Below are 16760 nucleotides of genomic sequence, written 5' to 3' on the forward strand. Positions count from 1 at the left end.
GTTTGATTATAATGTGTCTCCATGTGAATCTCTTTTAATTTATCCTAGTAAGAGTTTGCTGAGATTTGTGGATTTCTATGTGGAGAAATCAATGTGGAAAAATTTCTATGTGGAGAAAGTCAAAGACTTTCCTCAGATTTGGGACGTTTTCAGCTATTATTTATTCAAATCATTTATCTGTCTCTTAGTCTTTTTTCTTTTCCTTTTGGGACTTCTATAATATACATATTGGTCTGCTGGTTAATGTTCCATAAGTTTCTTAGGCCCTGTTTACTTTTTTTCATGCTTTTATTTTGGTCCTCAAACTTGATAATATCAAATTACTTTCCTTCAAGTCCACTGATTCTTCTACCCCTTCCTATTTTCTACTAAACTTTTTTTTAAAGATTTTACTTATTTATTTGACAGACAGAGATCACAAGTAGGCAGAGAAGCAGGCAGAGAGAGAGGAGGAAGCAGGCTCCCTGCTGAGCAGAGAGCCCGATGTGGGACTCGATTCCAGGACTTGGGATCATGACCTGAACTGAAGGCAGAGGCTTTAACCCACTGAGCCACCCAGGCGCCCCTCTACTGAACTCTTGGAGTTAACTTTTAAACTCAATTATTGTACTTGTCATTTCCAAAATTCCTGTTTGGTTCTTTTTATAATTTCTATCTCTGATGATATTCTCATTTTGCTCATATACCTTCTTCCTGTTTTCCCTTAGTTCTTTGTCCATATCTTCCTTTAGCTCTTTGAGCATATTTAAGATAGTTATTTTAACATATTTGTCTAGTAAGTTTGATGTCATTTTTTCAGGCATATATTCTTGAGAGTTTTTCCTTTGAATGGGCAATGTTTTCCTGTTTTGTTGTATATATTGTGATTTTTTAAAATTGAGTATTTGAAAAACAATTGTCTTCCAGTCCTTGCTGTTGGGGTCTGTGCAGTTCAAGGCCTCCACTAATTAGCCTGGCATAAAGGCTTAAAGTTTCTGCAGGCTTTTTCTTGGGTATGTGTCTCCCTGGTCCTGTGTACATGCTTTTTATTGATTATCCTATTAAAGGTCTTAATTTCCCAGAGAGTATCACTTCTGCTTCTCCTAGAGCCCTTGGTTGGTCTGTTATACTCCTCAACCAGTAATCTTCTTCTCCAGATACATGCAGGTCTGCGGTGGCCTTGCAGCTGATTTTTGCTTGCTGCTTCCTTCTATTTCCTAGGCTAAGATGTAATCCATACCACTTTTAGCTATCTGAGCTCCAAGTTAGGTCTGAAAGAGAGTAATCACTCAGGCAGCCCAAATCCAGGTTAGAATTCAGTCTCCTCTGTTCTCTGGTTAATGTAAGAGAACTGGGAAACAGGCCAGCAGTTCCCCTGAGCTGCATTATGCTGCACCAGAAAGAGAGTATGACAACATCAAGTAAAAATGCTGTGAAACTTCCTACCATTTACAGTACGGAATGTTTTTGGTTGGGCTTTTGCCTGATTGCTATAGATCTTTGACTGATTTCTAAATCTACCATAATGTTATTCTTGTCAGTCTCTAGTTTTTAATATTTCCATGGGGGATGAGACTCTGGAGCTGTTTAGTTCCATCCACGTTGATGCAAAAGTTAAGTATTCATTGTTTCTGATGGCTTAGTAATATTCCATTGTGTAATGGAACGCATCTTCTTTATCCATCCCTCTATAGAAGGGCATCTCGGCTCCACAGTTTGGCTCTTGCGGACATTGCGGCTATGAACATTGGGGAGCATATGGCCCTTCTTTTCGCTACATCTGTATCTTTGAGATAAATACCCAGTAGTGCAATTGCTGGGTCATTGGGTAGCTCTATTTTCACTTTTTGAGGAAACTTCACACTGGTTTCCACAGTGGCTGCACCAACTTGCATTCCCACCAACACTGTAAGAGGGTTCCCCTTTCTCTACATCCTTTCCAACATTTGTTATTTCCTATCTTGTTAATCTTTGCCATTCTAACTGGTCTAAGGTGGTATCTCAATGTGGTTTTGATTTGAATTTCCCTGATAGCTAATGATGATGAACATTTTTTCATGTGTCTGTTAGCCATTTGTATATCTTCTTTTGAAAAGTGTTCATGTCTTCTGCCTTTTTAAAAAAAACTTGATCATTTGAAAGGGCTAGTATCCAAATTCTATAAAGAGCTTAGCAAAACACCCAAAGAACAAATAATCCAATCAAGAAATGGGCAGAGGACATGAACAGACATTTCTGCAAAGAAGACATCCAGATGGCCAACAGACACATGAAAAATTGTTCCACATCACTGGGCATCAGGGAAATACAAATCAAAACCACAATGAGATACCACCTCACACCAGTCAGAATGACTAAACTTAACAATTCAGGAAATGACAGATGCTGGCGAGGATGCGGAGTAAGGGGAACCCTCCTACACTGTTGGTGGGAATGCAAGCTGGTGCAACCACTCTGGAAAACAGCATGGAGGTTCCTCAAAAAGTTGAAAATAGAGCTACTCTATGACCCAGCAATTGCACTACTGGGTATTTACCCTAAAGATACAAATGTAGTGATCTGAAGGAGCATGTGCACCTGAATGTTTATAGCAGCAATGTCCACAATAGCCAAGCTATGGAGAGAACCTAGATGTCCATCAACAGATGAATGGATAAAGAAGAAGTGGTATATATATATACAATGGAATACTATGCAACCATCAAAAGAAATTAAATCTTGCCATTTGCGACGATGTGGATGGAACTAGAGGGTATTATGCTTAGCGAAATAAGTCAGTCGGAGAAAGACAACTATCATATGATCTCCCTGATATGAGGAAGTGGAGATGCAATGGGGGGTTTGGAGGGTAGGAAAAGAATAAATGAAACAAGATGGGCTCGGGGGAGACAAATCATAAGAGACTCTTAATCTCACAGAACACACTGAGGGTGGCCAGGGGGTGGGAGTAGGGAGAGGGTGGTAGGGTTATGGACATTGGGGAGGGTATGTGCTATGGTGAGTGCTGTGAAGTATGTAAACCTGGTGATTCACAGACCTGTACCCCTGGGGCTAATAATACATTATATATTTATAAAATTTTTTTTTTAAATTGATCATTTGTTTTTTGGGTGTTGAGTTTGAGAAGTTGTCTGTGGATCTTGGATATCAGCCCTTTGTCTATAGTGTCATTTGCAACAATCTTCTCCCATTCTGTGGGTTGCCTCTTTGTTTTGTTGATTATTTCCTTTGCTATGCAGAAGCTTTTCATCTTGCTGAATTCCCAAAAGCTCATTTTCACTTTTGTTTCCTTTGCCTTCGGAGACATGTCTTGAAAGAAGTTGCTGTGGCTGATGTTGAAAATGTTACTGCCTACTGCCTACTGCCTACTCTAAGATTTTGATGGATTCCTGTTTCACATTGAGGTCTTTCATCCATTTAGAGTTTATCTTCGTGTATGGTGTAAGAGAATGGTTGAGTTTCATTCTTCTGTATATAGCTGTCTAATTTTCCCAGCACCATTTATCAAAGAGACTATCTTTTTTCCATGGATATTTTTTCCTGCTTCATTGAAGATTAGTTGACCTTACAGTTGAGAGTCCAAATCTGGGTTCTCTATTCTGTTCCATTGATCTACGTGTCTCTTTTTGTGCCAGTACTATGCTGTTTTGGTGATCACAGCTTTGTAATATAGCTTGAAATCAGGGAACGTGATGCCCCCAGGTTTTTTGTTTTTGTTTTTCTTTTTCTTTTTCTTTTTCAACATTTCCTTGGCAATTCAGGGCCTTTTCTGGTTCCATACAAATTTTAGGATTGTTTGCTCCAGCACTTTGAAAAATGCCATTGGTATTTTGATCAGGTTGATGTTGAAAGTATAGATTGCGCTGTGCAGCATAGACATTTTAACAACGTTTATTCTTCTGATCCATGAGCATGGAAAGTTTTTCCATCTTTTTGTGTCTTCTTCAATTTCTTTTTTTTTAAGATTTTATTTATTTATCTGTCAGAGAGAGTGAGCACAGGCAGAGGCAGAGGGAGAAGCAGGCTCCCCGGTGAACAAGGAGCCCGATGTGGGACTCGATCCCAGGATGCAGGGATCATGACCCAAGCTGAAAGCAGCCGCCCAACCAACTGAGCCACCCAGGCGTCCCTTCTTCAATTTCTTTAATGAGTGTTCTGTACTTCTTGAGTATAGATCCTTTAGCTCTTTGGTTAGGTTTATTCCAAGGTATCTTATGGTTCTTGGTGCTATAGTAAATGGAGTTGATTCTCTAATTTCTATTTCTACAGTTGCATTGCTAGTGTTTAAGTGAGCAACTGATTTCTGTGCACTGATTTTGTAACCTGCCACATTACTGAATTGCTATATGAGTTCTAGTAATCTGAGGTTGGAGTCTTTTGGGTTTTCCACATGAAATATTATGTCATCCTTGAAGACAGAGAGTTTGACTTCTTCTTTGCCTATTTGAATACATTTTATTTCTTTTTCTTGTCTGATTGCTGTTGCTAGGACTTCTGTTACTATGTTTAACAATAGTGGTGAGAGTGTGCATCATTGTCCAGATCCTGATCTAAGTGGAAAGGCTCTCAGCAGAAAGGCTCTCAGCTTTCCCCATTGAGAATGATATTCACTGAGGGTTTTTCATAGATGGATTTTATGAGCTTGAGGAATATTCCCTCTATCCCTATACTCTAGAGAGTTTTAATCTGGAAAGAATGCAGTATTTTGTCAAATGCTTTTTCTGCATCCTTGAGAGGACCATGTGGATGTTGTCTTTTCTCTTATTTACATATTATATCACATTGATTGATTTGCAAATGTTGAACCACCTTGCATCCCAGGGATAAATCCCATCTGGTCATGGTGGATAATCATTTTAATGTACTGTTGGATCCTATTAGCTAGGATCTTGTTGAGAATTTTGGTATCCATATTCATCAGGGATATTGGTCTGAAATTCTCCTTTTTGATGCGATCTTTGCTTGGTTTGGTGATCAAGATAATGCTGGCCTCATAGAGTGAGTCTGGAAGTTTTCCTTCTGTTACTATATTTTGAAATAGTTTTAGGAAAATAGGTACTATTCTTTGAAGGTTTGGTAGACTTCCCCCAGGAAATCCATCAGCCCGTGGACTCTTGTTTTTTGGGAGGTTTTGATCACTACTTCCATCTTGTTTCTGGTTATTGGTCTATTCATGTTGTCAATTTCTTCGTGTTTCAGTCTTGGAAGTTTATATGTTTCCAGGAATGCATCCATTTCTTCCCGGTTGCTTAACTTATTTGTATATAGCTGTTGTTAATAATTTCTGATAATTGTATTTATTTCCTTGGTGTTAGTTGTGACTTCTCTCCTTTCATTCATAATTTTATTAATTTGGGTCCTTTCTCTTGTCTTTTAGATTAGTTTGGCCAGTGGTTTATCAATCATATTCTTTCAAAGAACCAACTTCTAGTTTCATTGATGTGTTCTACTATATTTCTGGTTTCTAATTCATTGATCTCTGTTCTAATCTTAATTATTTCCCTTTTCATGTGTGGGTTAGGTTTAATTTGTTGTTGATCCTCCAGATCTTTAAGGTGTAAACACAGCTCGTGTATCCGGGGTTTTTTTATGTTTTTGAGTGAAGCTTGGGTGGCTATGTATTTCCCCTTAGGACTTAGGCCTTTGCCATATCCCATAGGTTTTGTATTGATGGTCTTCATTCTCATTGGTTTCCATGAATTGTTTAAGTTCTTCTTTGATTTCCTCATTAACCCAAACATTTTTTAGCAGGATGCTCTTTAGCTGCCAATTAATTTAATATCTTCCAAACTTTTTCTTGTGATTGAGTTCCAGTTTCAAAGCATTGTGGTCTGGGAATATGCAGGGAATAATGTCAATCTTTTGATATTGGTTGAGACCTGATTTGTGACCAAGTATATGATCTATTCTGGAGAAAGTTCCACGCGTGCTCAAGAAGAATGAATATTCTGTTGTTTTAGGGTGCAATGTTATGTGTTTATCTATGAGTTCTATCTGGTCCAGTGTATCATTCAAAGCTCTTGTTTTTTTTTTTAAGATTTTATTTATTTGACAGACAGAGATCACAAGTAGGCAGAGAGGCAGGCAGAGAGAGAGGAGGAAGCAGGCTCCCCACTGAGCAGAGAGCCCGATGCGGGGCTCGATCCCAGGACCCTGAGATCATGACCTGAGCTGAAGGCAGAGGCTTTAACCCACTGAGCACCCAGGCACCCCTATTTTTTTTAATACCATATTGTGTCCCTTGATTTTTTAATTAATTATTTTTATTAACATATAATGTATTATTTGCCCCAGGGGTACAAGTTTGTGAATCATCAGGCTTACATACTTCACAGCACTCACCATATCACAAAACTGGCAAAGCTCTTGTTTCTTTGTTGATTTTCTGCTTAGATGATCTATGGCTGAGAGTGGAGTGTTGAGGTCTCCTACAATTAAGGTATTATTATCAGTATGTCTATTTTGGTCAACAGTTGGCTTATGTAGTTGGCTGCTTTCATATTAGGGGCATAGATATTTACAATTGATAGATCTTTTTGGATAGACCCTTTAAAAATGATATAGCGTCCTTCTGTATCTCTAACATACATACATACAGTCTTTAGCTAAAATTCAAATTGGTCTGATATGAGAATTGCTACCTCAGCTTCCTTTTGAGGTCCATTGGCCTGAGAGATGGTTCTCCATCCCTTCCCTTTCAGTGTGGATGTATCTTTAGGTTCAAAATGAGTCTCTTGTAGACAGCGTGTGGATGGCTCCTATCTTTTTATCCAATCTGCAACCCTGTGCCACTTCATAGGAGCATTTAGGCTGTTCAAATTGAGAGTGATTATTAGGAAGATAATATTTTATTGTCATCATTTTGTCTATGAAGTCCTTTTCTTCTATAGATTGTCTCTGTAAGTTTCTGTTCTATATCATACTTGGGGTCTTTCTCCTTTTATAGAACCCCACTTAATATTTCTTGCAGAGCCAGTTTAGTTGTTACATTCTTTCAGTCTCTGCTGGTCCTGGAAACTCCTTATATCTCCATCCATTCTGAATGACAGCCTTGCCAGATAAAGAATTCTTGGCTGCATATTATTCTCATTTATTACCCTGAATATGTCTTGCCAGCCCTTTCTGGTTTGCCAGGTCTCTGTGGACAGGTCTGATGTTATTCTGATGTTCCTCTCTCTGTATATAAGGACTCTTTTCCCCCTAACTGTCCTTAAAATGGTTTCCTTGGTTCTAAGATTTGTAAGTTTTACTATTACATGCCAGGGCATTGGTCTGGTCTACTTGGTTCTGGAAGGGATCATCTCTGCCTCTAGGACATGATTACTCATTTCCTTCCCCAGATTAGGAAAGTTATCGACTCTGATTTGGTCAAATATATCTTCTAGTCCTTGCTCTCCATCCCCTCAGGGATCCCAATAATTCTGACATTGGAATGAATCATGGCATCATTTATTTTTCTAATTCTGTTTCCATGGATTTTTTTTAAAATTTATTTTCAGCATAACAGTATTCATTGTTTTTGCACCACACCCAGTGCTCCATGCAATCTGCACCCTCTCCAATACCCACCACCTGGTTCCCCCAACCTCCCACCCCTTGCCCCTTCAAAACCCCCAGATTGTTTTTCAGAGTCCATAGTCTCTCATGGCTCACCTCCCCCTCCAATTTCCCTCAACTCCCTTCTCTTTAACTCCCCTTGTCCTCCATGCTATTTGTTATGCTCCACAAATAAGTGAACCATATGACAATTGACTCTCTCTGCTTGATTTATTTCACTCCACAAAATCTCTTCCAGTCCTGTCCATGTTGCTACAAAAGTTGGGTATTCATCCTTTCTGATGGAGGCATAATACTCCATAGTGTATATGGACCACATCTTCCTTATCCATTCGTCCATTGAAGGGCATCTTTGTTCTTTCCACAGTTTGGCGACTGTGGCCATTGCTGCTATAAACATTGGGGTACAGATGGCCCTTCTTTTCACTACATCTATATCTTTGGGGTAAATACCCAATAGTGCAATTGCAGGGTCATAGGGAAGCTCTATTTTTAATTTCTTGAGGAATCTCCACACTGTTCTCCAAAGTGGCTGCACCAACTTGCATTCCCACCAACAGTGGAAGAGGGTTCCCCTTTCTCCACATCCCCTCCAACACATGTTGTTTCCTGTCTTGCTAATTTTGGCCGTTCTAACTGGTGTAAGGTGGTATCTCAATGTGGTTTTAATTTGAATCTCCCTGATGGCTAGTGATGATGAACATTTTTTCATGTGTCTGATAGCCATTTGTATGTCTTCATTGGAGAAGTGTCTGTTCATATCTTCTGCCCATTTTTTATATGATTGTCTGTTTCGTGTGTGTTGAGTTTGAGGAGTTCTTTATAGATCCGGGATATCAACCTTTTGTCTGTACTATCATTTGCAAATATCTTCTCCCATTCCATGGGTTGCCTCTTTGTTTTGTTGACTGTTTCCTTTGCTGTGCAGAATCTTTTGATTTTGATGAAGTCCCAAAAGTTCATTTTCGCTTTTGTTTCCTTTGCCTTTGGAGACATATCTTGAAAGAAGTTGCTGTGGCTGATATCGAAGAGGTTACTGCCTATATTCTCCTCTAGGATTGTGATGGATTCCTGTCTCACGTTGAAGCCTTTTATCCATTTTGAGTTTATTTTTGTGTACGGTGTAAGAGAATGGTTGAGTTTCATTCTTCTACATATAGCTGTCCAGTTTTCCCAGCAACATTTATTGAAGGCTTTCTTATACACTAACAATAAAAATACAGAAAGGGAAATTAGAGAATCGATTCCATTTATTTTAGCACCAAGAACCATAAGATACCTGGGAATAAACCTAACCAAAGAGGTAAAGGATCTGTACTCAAGGAACTACAGAACACTCATGAAAGAAATTGAAGAAGACACAAAAAGATGGAAGACCATTCCATGCTCTTGGATCGGAAGAATAAACATTGTTAAAATGTCTATACTGCTTAGAGCAATCTATACTTTTAATGCCATTCCGATCAAAATTCCACTGGTATTCTTCAAAGAGCTGGAGCAAATAATCTGAAAATTTGTATGGAATCAGAAGAGACCCCGAATCGCTAAGGAAATGTTGAAAAACAAAAATAAAACTGGGGGCATCATGTTACCTGATTTCAAGCTTTACTACAAAGCTGTGATCACCAAGACAGCATGGTACTGACATAAAAACAGACACATAGACCAATGGAACAGAGTAGAGAGCCCAGATATGGACCCTCAACTCTATGGGCAAATAATTTTCAACAAAACAGGAAAAAAATATACAGTGGAAAAAAGACAGTCTCTTCAATAAATGGTGTTTCCATGGATTTTAAGCTGTTTGTTCCAGGCCTCCTCTTGCTCCTTTTCTATCAGTTTGTCTTCAAGATCACTAATTTGTTCTTTTGCATCATTTACCCTAACTGTTAGAGTATCTAGATTAGATTGTAGCTCACTGATAGCATTTTTAAGTTCTGCCAGATCCACTGTCATTTCTGACCTTAGAGAATCTATATTGCTATTAATAGTTTTCTCCAGCTTATTGTCTTCATAACCTCGACATTGAAGTCTATTTCTGACATCTTGCTTAGATCCATATCCATTAAATGTGCAAGAAAGGTCATTGTCTCTGGGCCCTTCCTTTGTTGGGTGTTCCTCCTCCCAGTCATTCTGTTGTGTTGTGGTTGAGTGGATATATAGCTTAAAATATCAACCACAATCCAGGGAAGGTTCAGAGAAATCTGAAGTGACCAAAAAACAAACAAACAAAAAAACACACCAGCCAAAATGAGACACAAGAGTAAGTTTTATAAGGTACAAACAAAAACAAACAAGAAGACTGACCAAACAAACAAAAAAAAAACCAGAAAATAAAAACAAAACAAAACAAAAACAAAAACAAAGGAACCCAAAATAAAAGGCACAGGTTATGGGACAGTGGTTATAATCCCTCCATTTGGATCAGGAAGGGTATTTCAGTTCTTCCTGGGTGTATTTTGTTCTGTTAGAGAACTCTACTTCCCATAATATGAGAAAATTAAAACTGGTATATATATCAAGGTAGTATTGAATAGAGAAAAAAGGACTACATTGAAGCTTATATTCATATCTATATAAAATGAAAAAGAAAAAAATGTATGTTTGAAAATGTTCAAGTTTAAAAGTTCCTATGGAGTATGTTGTATTAAACATCTAGTTGAAATGATAAGTAGGTTAAAAGAAAAAGAGAGAAAAGTTGTATCTAAGAAATATACAGGCTGCGAGGCAATACCAGGAGCTTAATATATTGTTTTCCCCTTGTTTTGGAGGTTTACTGTTTAAGGGAGACCCTGCGGTTCTTGTCCTCCTGTTCTTTCAGCATGTGTTCTAGGGGAGCGGGCTGCCATGTTGTTTTTCAGTCAGTCCTGCTTGGGAGGAGTTGGCGTGCCCCCTATTAAGGGGCTAGGCCCCGTGGAAACTGTTTTTTCAGGCTTTTGTTCTATGGAGGCTTTTGTTCTCTGGAAGCTTTTTCATCTTTTTGGGGCGTCATAGCAAAGTAAACTGTCTGCACTCAACCTCCGGCTCAAAGTGAAGCCACAATCTGCTCCTGTCTGAAGCCTCCAGAGTAGTCTACCCTTCTGTAAGTGACAATGAAAACAGTAGCCTCCTATAGGTGGTGTGTGCCCCCAGTGACCCTTTCAGTGGTTGACTGTGGACCCCTCTTGTCTCCATACCCTCATGCCACCAAAACCACCAGTGATTCTGGTCCTGGTGGCTGCTGTTTCTGGGACCATTGGCTTAGGTCCATGTCTGCCACCACCGGGTCCTAGCATTTGCCCCTTAGGCCCCTTTTTTCTGTTTGAGTGCTGTTATCAGTCCCTTCCCTTCTCGCAGCCATTGGTCTCGAAGATATTGCTGGTCCCCAAGTGCAGGACATTTTTGCACTGGGGTATTGTTTTACTTTCCAGTGGCTAGCTTCTGGTGGCCCCCTCCCCCTTCTGTTTATCCTCCAATATCTGTCCGCACAATCCCAACTCATCCTTCATAACTCTTGACTGATGATCATCTGTCCCCATAGAGATCCAGACATGTATAATCTTATATCTCAGGCTGATTTCATGGGTGTTCAGAGTTGCTTGGGAGATTTCTAGGTAAATTCAGGGGACCGGTTGAAAAGGAGTCCCCCACTTCTCCACCATCTTGGTGGAACCTCCTCTATTTTTCATGGAATTAGATGTAAATTTATTTTGGTATTCATGGCCTCCACAAAGTAACCCTAATTCCATTCTGAGTTTTAGTTGAACTGATCTTTTCCAGACACATCCTATCCTTTCATTCCATTGTGCTCATGCCCTTCTCTTCCCCTGGAATGCTCTTTGTTATTTCTATCAAAATTCTGCTCATTTTTTTAAGGTTCAGCTGAGATAAATCCTCAAGTTGGATGTAATTTTGCCATATCTTGAACTCCTATTGCATTTAATTTGTTGTACCTTTCTTATGACACTTATCATAGTATTCTTATATTAAAGTCATTTATATTCCTTTCTTACCTTTTCCTCTCATATCATAATTCTTGCCCTCTAGGAAATTATGCCTTACACATCTTCTTTATTTCCTGTAGCACCTAAAATAACACCTACTTTAGAAGAGATGCCTGATAAATATTTGAACAGATTTCAATTATTTACTTTGGAAAGTTATCTATACTTATTTCAATGATGTTTAATTTGTCAAGTTATTGAAGTTCCTTACAATTGCTCTGAGATTTTTTTAAATGCTTTTTTGGCAGCAAATCATCATTTGGGGAAGAATTTGATTTTGGAACATAATATTTATTCTAAGCTACACTTAGTGAATAATATTGATGTTCAATTTGGGCTTTTATGTTTTCAGTTAAAACAAAGGGAATACGAATTAATGAGACATAGTCTCTGTCTCCCAACTCCAAAAGAAAAGTTCCCAAAATGTTTTTGACAATAGCAACATCATTGTAATGACTTTATAACTTCCTAAGTTTTCTACTTTGAAACATACAGTACTCATTCAAATGTGTCAAGTTTGAATATATTTGTTACATCAGTCTTGTTTCTTTGTCAATTAATTTTACAGTTTTCCAGACCAGGGTGTTGAAAATGTGTTTGGAATTTAAATATCATTTAAATGATATGTATATTGTGCTGCTCATTTGAAATACTATTTTTGTAGCTTCTGGTGAAGAAGAAATTAAATCATCACTATTGACCAAACAAAACTTTCCACATTTGAAGAAAATATGTTTATACAGTATTATTATTTTAAAAAGCATACAAGTTCAGCTGCTGTGGTTGGCTTTCCTGAGTTTTACCAGAAACACAAAGAACTGAAAAAAGATTCTTTTTTAATTCTTATTTATTTTTAAAATTTATTTTCAGTGTTTCAGAATTCATTGTTTATGCACCACACCCAGTGCTCCATGCAATATGTACCCTCCATAATACCCACCACCAGGCTTACCCAACCCCCACCCCTCTCCCCTCCAAAACCCTCAGATTGCTTTTCAGAGTCCACAGTCTCTCATGGATCATCTTCCCCTCCTATTTCCCCCAACTCCCTTTTCCTCTCCATTGAAAAAAGATTTGAAGTAAACAGGAGAAGGTAGTTGGATATAGCATTTGAGTATTATGTAACTGGTGTCCTAGAATTATTTAAAAAAAAAAGGTGAAACTTCATCTCTTCCCAATGCACATAGTATTGATAATATTTGTATGTGAATGTCCTTATAGGAGTTTTCTATTTTCTTGGTTACATACAATTGACTTAAGCAGAAAATCACATTTTATCTATCCATCTATCTATTTATTTAATTTTATTTAGAGAGAGAGCGAGTTTCAGTGTGGGGAGGGACAGAGGGAGAGAATCTCAAGCAGCCTCCCCTAAGTGTGGATCCTAACATGGGATTCAATCCCACCACCTAGAAATCATGATGTGAGTCGAAATCAAGAGTCAGACACTTAACCAACTAAACCACCCAGGCACCCCAGGAAAAAATAAAAAACACATTTTATATTCTTAAAATGTATAATGCCCAATTTTAAAGATATTCAATTATCATGTATATTGTATGAATCATTTTTTTATTTCATATGTAACTTTTTAATACTTGTTTATGGGAGGGGTTGCAATTTGTTTGGTTTAACATGTTTTCTGGAGCAAATTTATATAGCCAGTTTTAAATTATCATAGCAGGTAGAAGCATGTGCACAGATAATCCAAAATCATTGGGTATCTCTGTTTTTTCAAGAATATATTGTGTGATTATTGCAGTAGTCTTACCTCTTTCACTGAGCTAGCAACCAATTTACTTTACAAACATTATGTTATATAGCAAGTACTGATGTGAGGACAAGAAAGTATATCTTTTAAAGAACATTTTTCCATAAAAATTTCATTATCATTCAGTTTACCAATTTTATTTATTTATTATTTTAGTTTACCATTTTAAGAATCAATTACTCAAAACTTTTCATGATCCTCAAGCATTATAGTTTATTGCCATGTTACTGTGATGGGATTTTAACTCAAATAAAAGTACTTTTTTCCTTAAAAGTATTATTTGGAGTTTATATCATTAATTTTTCTTAAGCTATCCCTAGTATGTTGGTGTACTTTGAACTCAAAATAAAATTTCAGATCTAGTGGCCAGGGGCAGTAATAATTTATCTGAATTTTGAATAATTAAGGATATTACTTTACTATTTGCATTGACTGTTTGATTATCACTCCTTATCAGTGGCCTAATACTGATTCATAGGTCATCACTAAATGTAATTTTATCAAAACAATAAACTTTCTATTCAGTACCATATTCTCAGCATCACCAATTTGCAAGGCTGATTTGACTTGTCAGTCTCTCAGGAGGTATGTGTTTGGGAGGGAAGGAGAGGGCAGGAGGAGAATTTGGAGTATTCCCCCAAACTTGTGAATCCCAGGGAAATGTAGGCTACCCTGTATTGTAGCTCACAGGACCACCTTGGTCTCTGTAAACAGTTGCCAGAATCCAACTAGAGTAGCACTTATCTCCTTGTGAGACAGTGCTGATGTAATAAGGTTTTGCTGGCTATTCATCTTAGTAGTTTCTGCTTAAAAAGGAAATTGCAGTTATGTAGGCTAAGTCTAGAAAACTAATATATAGCATGATGACTATAGTTAATAAGTTAATTATTATAACATGTATTCTACAGAGTGCTGAATTTTTACTATAAGAATTTTCTTTTTTGAAGATTTTATTTATTTATTTCAGAGAGAGCACAAACAGTGCAGAGGGGCAGAAGGAGAGGGACAAGCAGGGAGCCCGAAGCAGGGGTTGATCCCAGGACCCCAGGATCATGTCCTGAGCTAAAGGCAGATGCTTAACCAACTGAGACACCAGACTCCCCTATAAAAATTTTCTTGTCCACAGAATTTTGAAGCATGCTTCTAGGCCCCAATAATGCCCTAGAAATTTTCTTGAATTTCCAGGGGAACTGTACTACTTTTAAAGGAAGGCCCTTTAAATCTGTTGTGTTCAATAAGGAAATGACACTGTCTACGTGGGGCATATGCTCTGAATGCAGAACTATCTTGACATCCTGTATGAATTTTTTGCTGTTGATCATTATTTGAAGTACTGTTGATGCATACCTTACTGAAATTCCATTTCTTGTTTCCACAGATTTCAGGAAACCTTACTGTGCCTTGGATTACAGGGTGTTCTAGAAAAAGAGCAGTAAGTAATCTTTCATTTAAAACAACAAGTAGGGTTTTCCCCTGTGTTATTAATAAGAGTGCCATTGAGAATATTTTCATGATAAAGTTGGCAAAATTGAACCTCATTAAAACTGCATTATCTCAAAGTACATATTCTGAGATCATAATATTTATATATATTACCAATAAAATCTTAAATGAAATATAGTATTCAGTGCACCATCTAATCTTTGAGCAGGTTTTTATAGTTTTAAAAAGCACACAAAGATAATTAATGGGATAGGTGAAATAGAGGGGAATAAGAAGAGCATTGAGTAATGTATAGAATTGTTGAATCATTATATTACACCCCTGAAACTAATATATATCTAACACTCTATATTAACTATACTTCAGTAAAAAGATAAAATACCATAATATTTTTATATCTAATTATCCCAGTTAATTTGATCATATAATTGAGTTATGATTGATTTAAATGTCTCGATCAAAATTAAGAAATTTACATTACTATTTATTTTTAGTGCATTTCAGTATTTTTATGGTTGTAAAAGCCTTAACACACAATATGTTTTTTCCTTTAAATTCAATTATCCAATGATTAGTACATCATTAGTTTTTGATAACATGTTCAACTATGCATTAGTTGTATATAACATCCAGGGCTAATCACATCACTTACCCTCCTTAATGCTCATCACCCAGTTACCCCATCTCTCCATCCCCTCTCCCTTTCTGCAGTCCTCAGTTTGTTTCCCAGAGTCAGAAGTCACATATGGTTTGTCTCCCTCTCTGATTTCTTCCCATTCACTTTCCCCTCCCTTCACCTATTGTACTCTTCACCATTCCCATGTGATAATTGTCTTTCTCTGATTGACTTATTTCACTTAGAATGATTACCTCCAATTCCATCCATGTATATGTAAATGATATTCATATTTTCTGATTGGCTAAGTAATATCCCATTGTATGTATGAGCCACATCTTCTTTACCCATTCATCTGTTGAAAGACATCTTGGCTCCTTCCACAGTTTGGCTATTGTAAACATTGGTGCTATGAACATTGGGATACATGTGCCCCTTCTTTTCACTATATCTGTATCTTTGGGGGTCATAGGGAAGCTCTATTTTTAACATCTTGAGGAACCACCATACTGTTTTCCAGAGTGGCTGTACCAGTTTGCATTCCCACCAACAGTGTAATAGGGTTCCCCTTGCTCCACATCCTCACCAACATTTGTTGTTTCCTGCCTTGGTAATTTTAGCCATTCTAACTGGTGTAAGGTAGTATCTCATTGTGGCTTTGATTCATATTTCGCTGATGGCAAGTGATGTGGAGCATTTTTTAATAGGTCTGTTAGCCATTTGTATGTCTTTTTTGGAGAAGTGTCTGTTCATGCCTTCTGCCCACGTCTTGACTGTATTCTTTGATTTTTGGTTTCATAAGTTCTTTACAGATCTTGGATAACAGGCTTTTATCTGATGTCATTTGCAAATATTTTCTCCCATTCCATAGGTTGCTTTTAGCTTTGTTGATTGTTTCCTTTGCTGTGCATAAGCTTTTTATCTTGATGAAGTTCCAATAGTTCATTTTTGCTTTTGTTTCCCTTCCCTTTAGAGATGTGTCTTGCAAGAATTTCTGTATCCAAGGTGGAAGAGGTTGTTTCCTATGTTTTCCTCAAGGATTTTGATGGATTCCTGTCTTCACATTTAGATCTTTCATCCATTTTGAGTTTATCTTTGTTTATGGTGTGAGAGAATGGTCCAGCTTCATTCTTCTGCATGTGGCTGTCCAATTTTCCCAGCACTGTTTATTAGACTGTCTTTTTTCTGTATGATATTCTTTCCTGCTTTGTTGAAGATTAGTTGGACTAAGACTGAGGGTCCATTTTTGGGCTCTCTAGTCTGTCCCATTGATCTGTGTCTGTTTTGTGCCAGTACCATACTGTCTTGATGATTACAGTTTTGTAACATAACTTAAAGTCAGGCATTGTGATGCCCCCAGCTTTGGTTTTCTTTTTCAACATTCCTCTGGTGATTTGGGGTCTTTTCTTGT

The 16760-nt window shown here is 37.5% G+C and overlaps 1 protein-coding gene across 1 annotated transcript in view; it reads left to right on the top strand.

Annotated features, from left to right (window-relative positions):
- The window catches only part of LOC116861911 (highly divergent homeobox), a gene marked incomplete at its 3' end in the record, with an annotated part of 85336 nt that extends 70614 nt beyond the window's left edge, over positions 1 to 14722 (top strand). The window contains exon 4 of the mRNA XM_032848806.1: positions 14669 to 14722. Within this exon, the coding sequence (XP_032704697.1) occupies positions 14669 to 14722 (54 nt within the window). The remainder of the gene's footprint in view (positions 1 to 14668) is intronic.
- Between the last annotated feature and the right edge of the window lie 2038 nt (positions 14723 to 16760).

Source organism: Lontra canadensis, unplaced genomic scaffold (assembly GCF_010015895.1).
Source record: "Lontra canadensis isolate GAN:19392208 unplaced genomic scaffold, GSC_riverotter_1.0 scaffold209, whole genome shotgun sequence".
Taxonomy (NCBI): Eukaryota; Metazoa; Chordata; class Mammalia; order Carnivora; family Mustelidae; genus Lontra; species Lontra canadensis.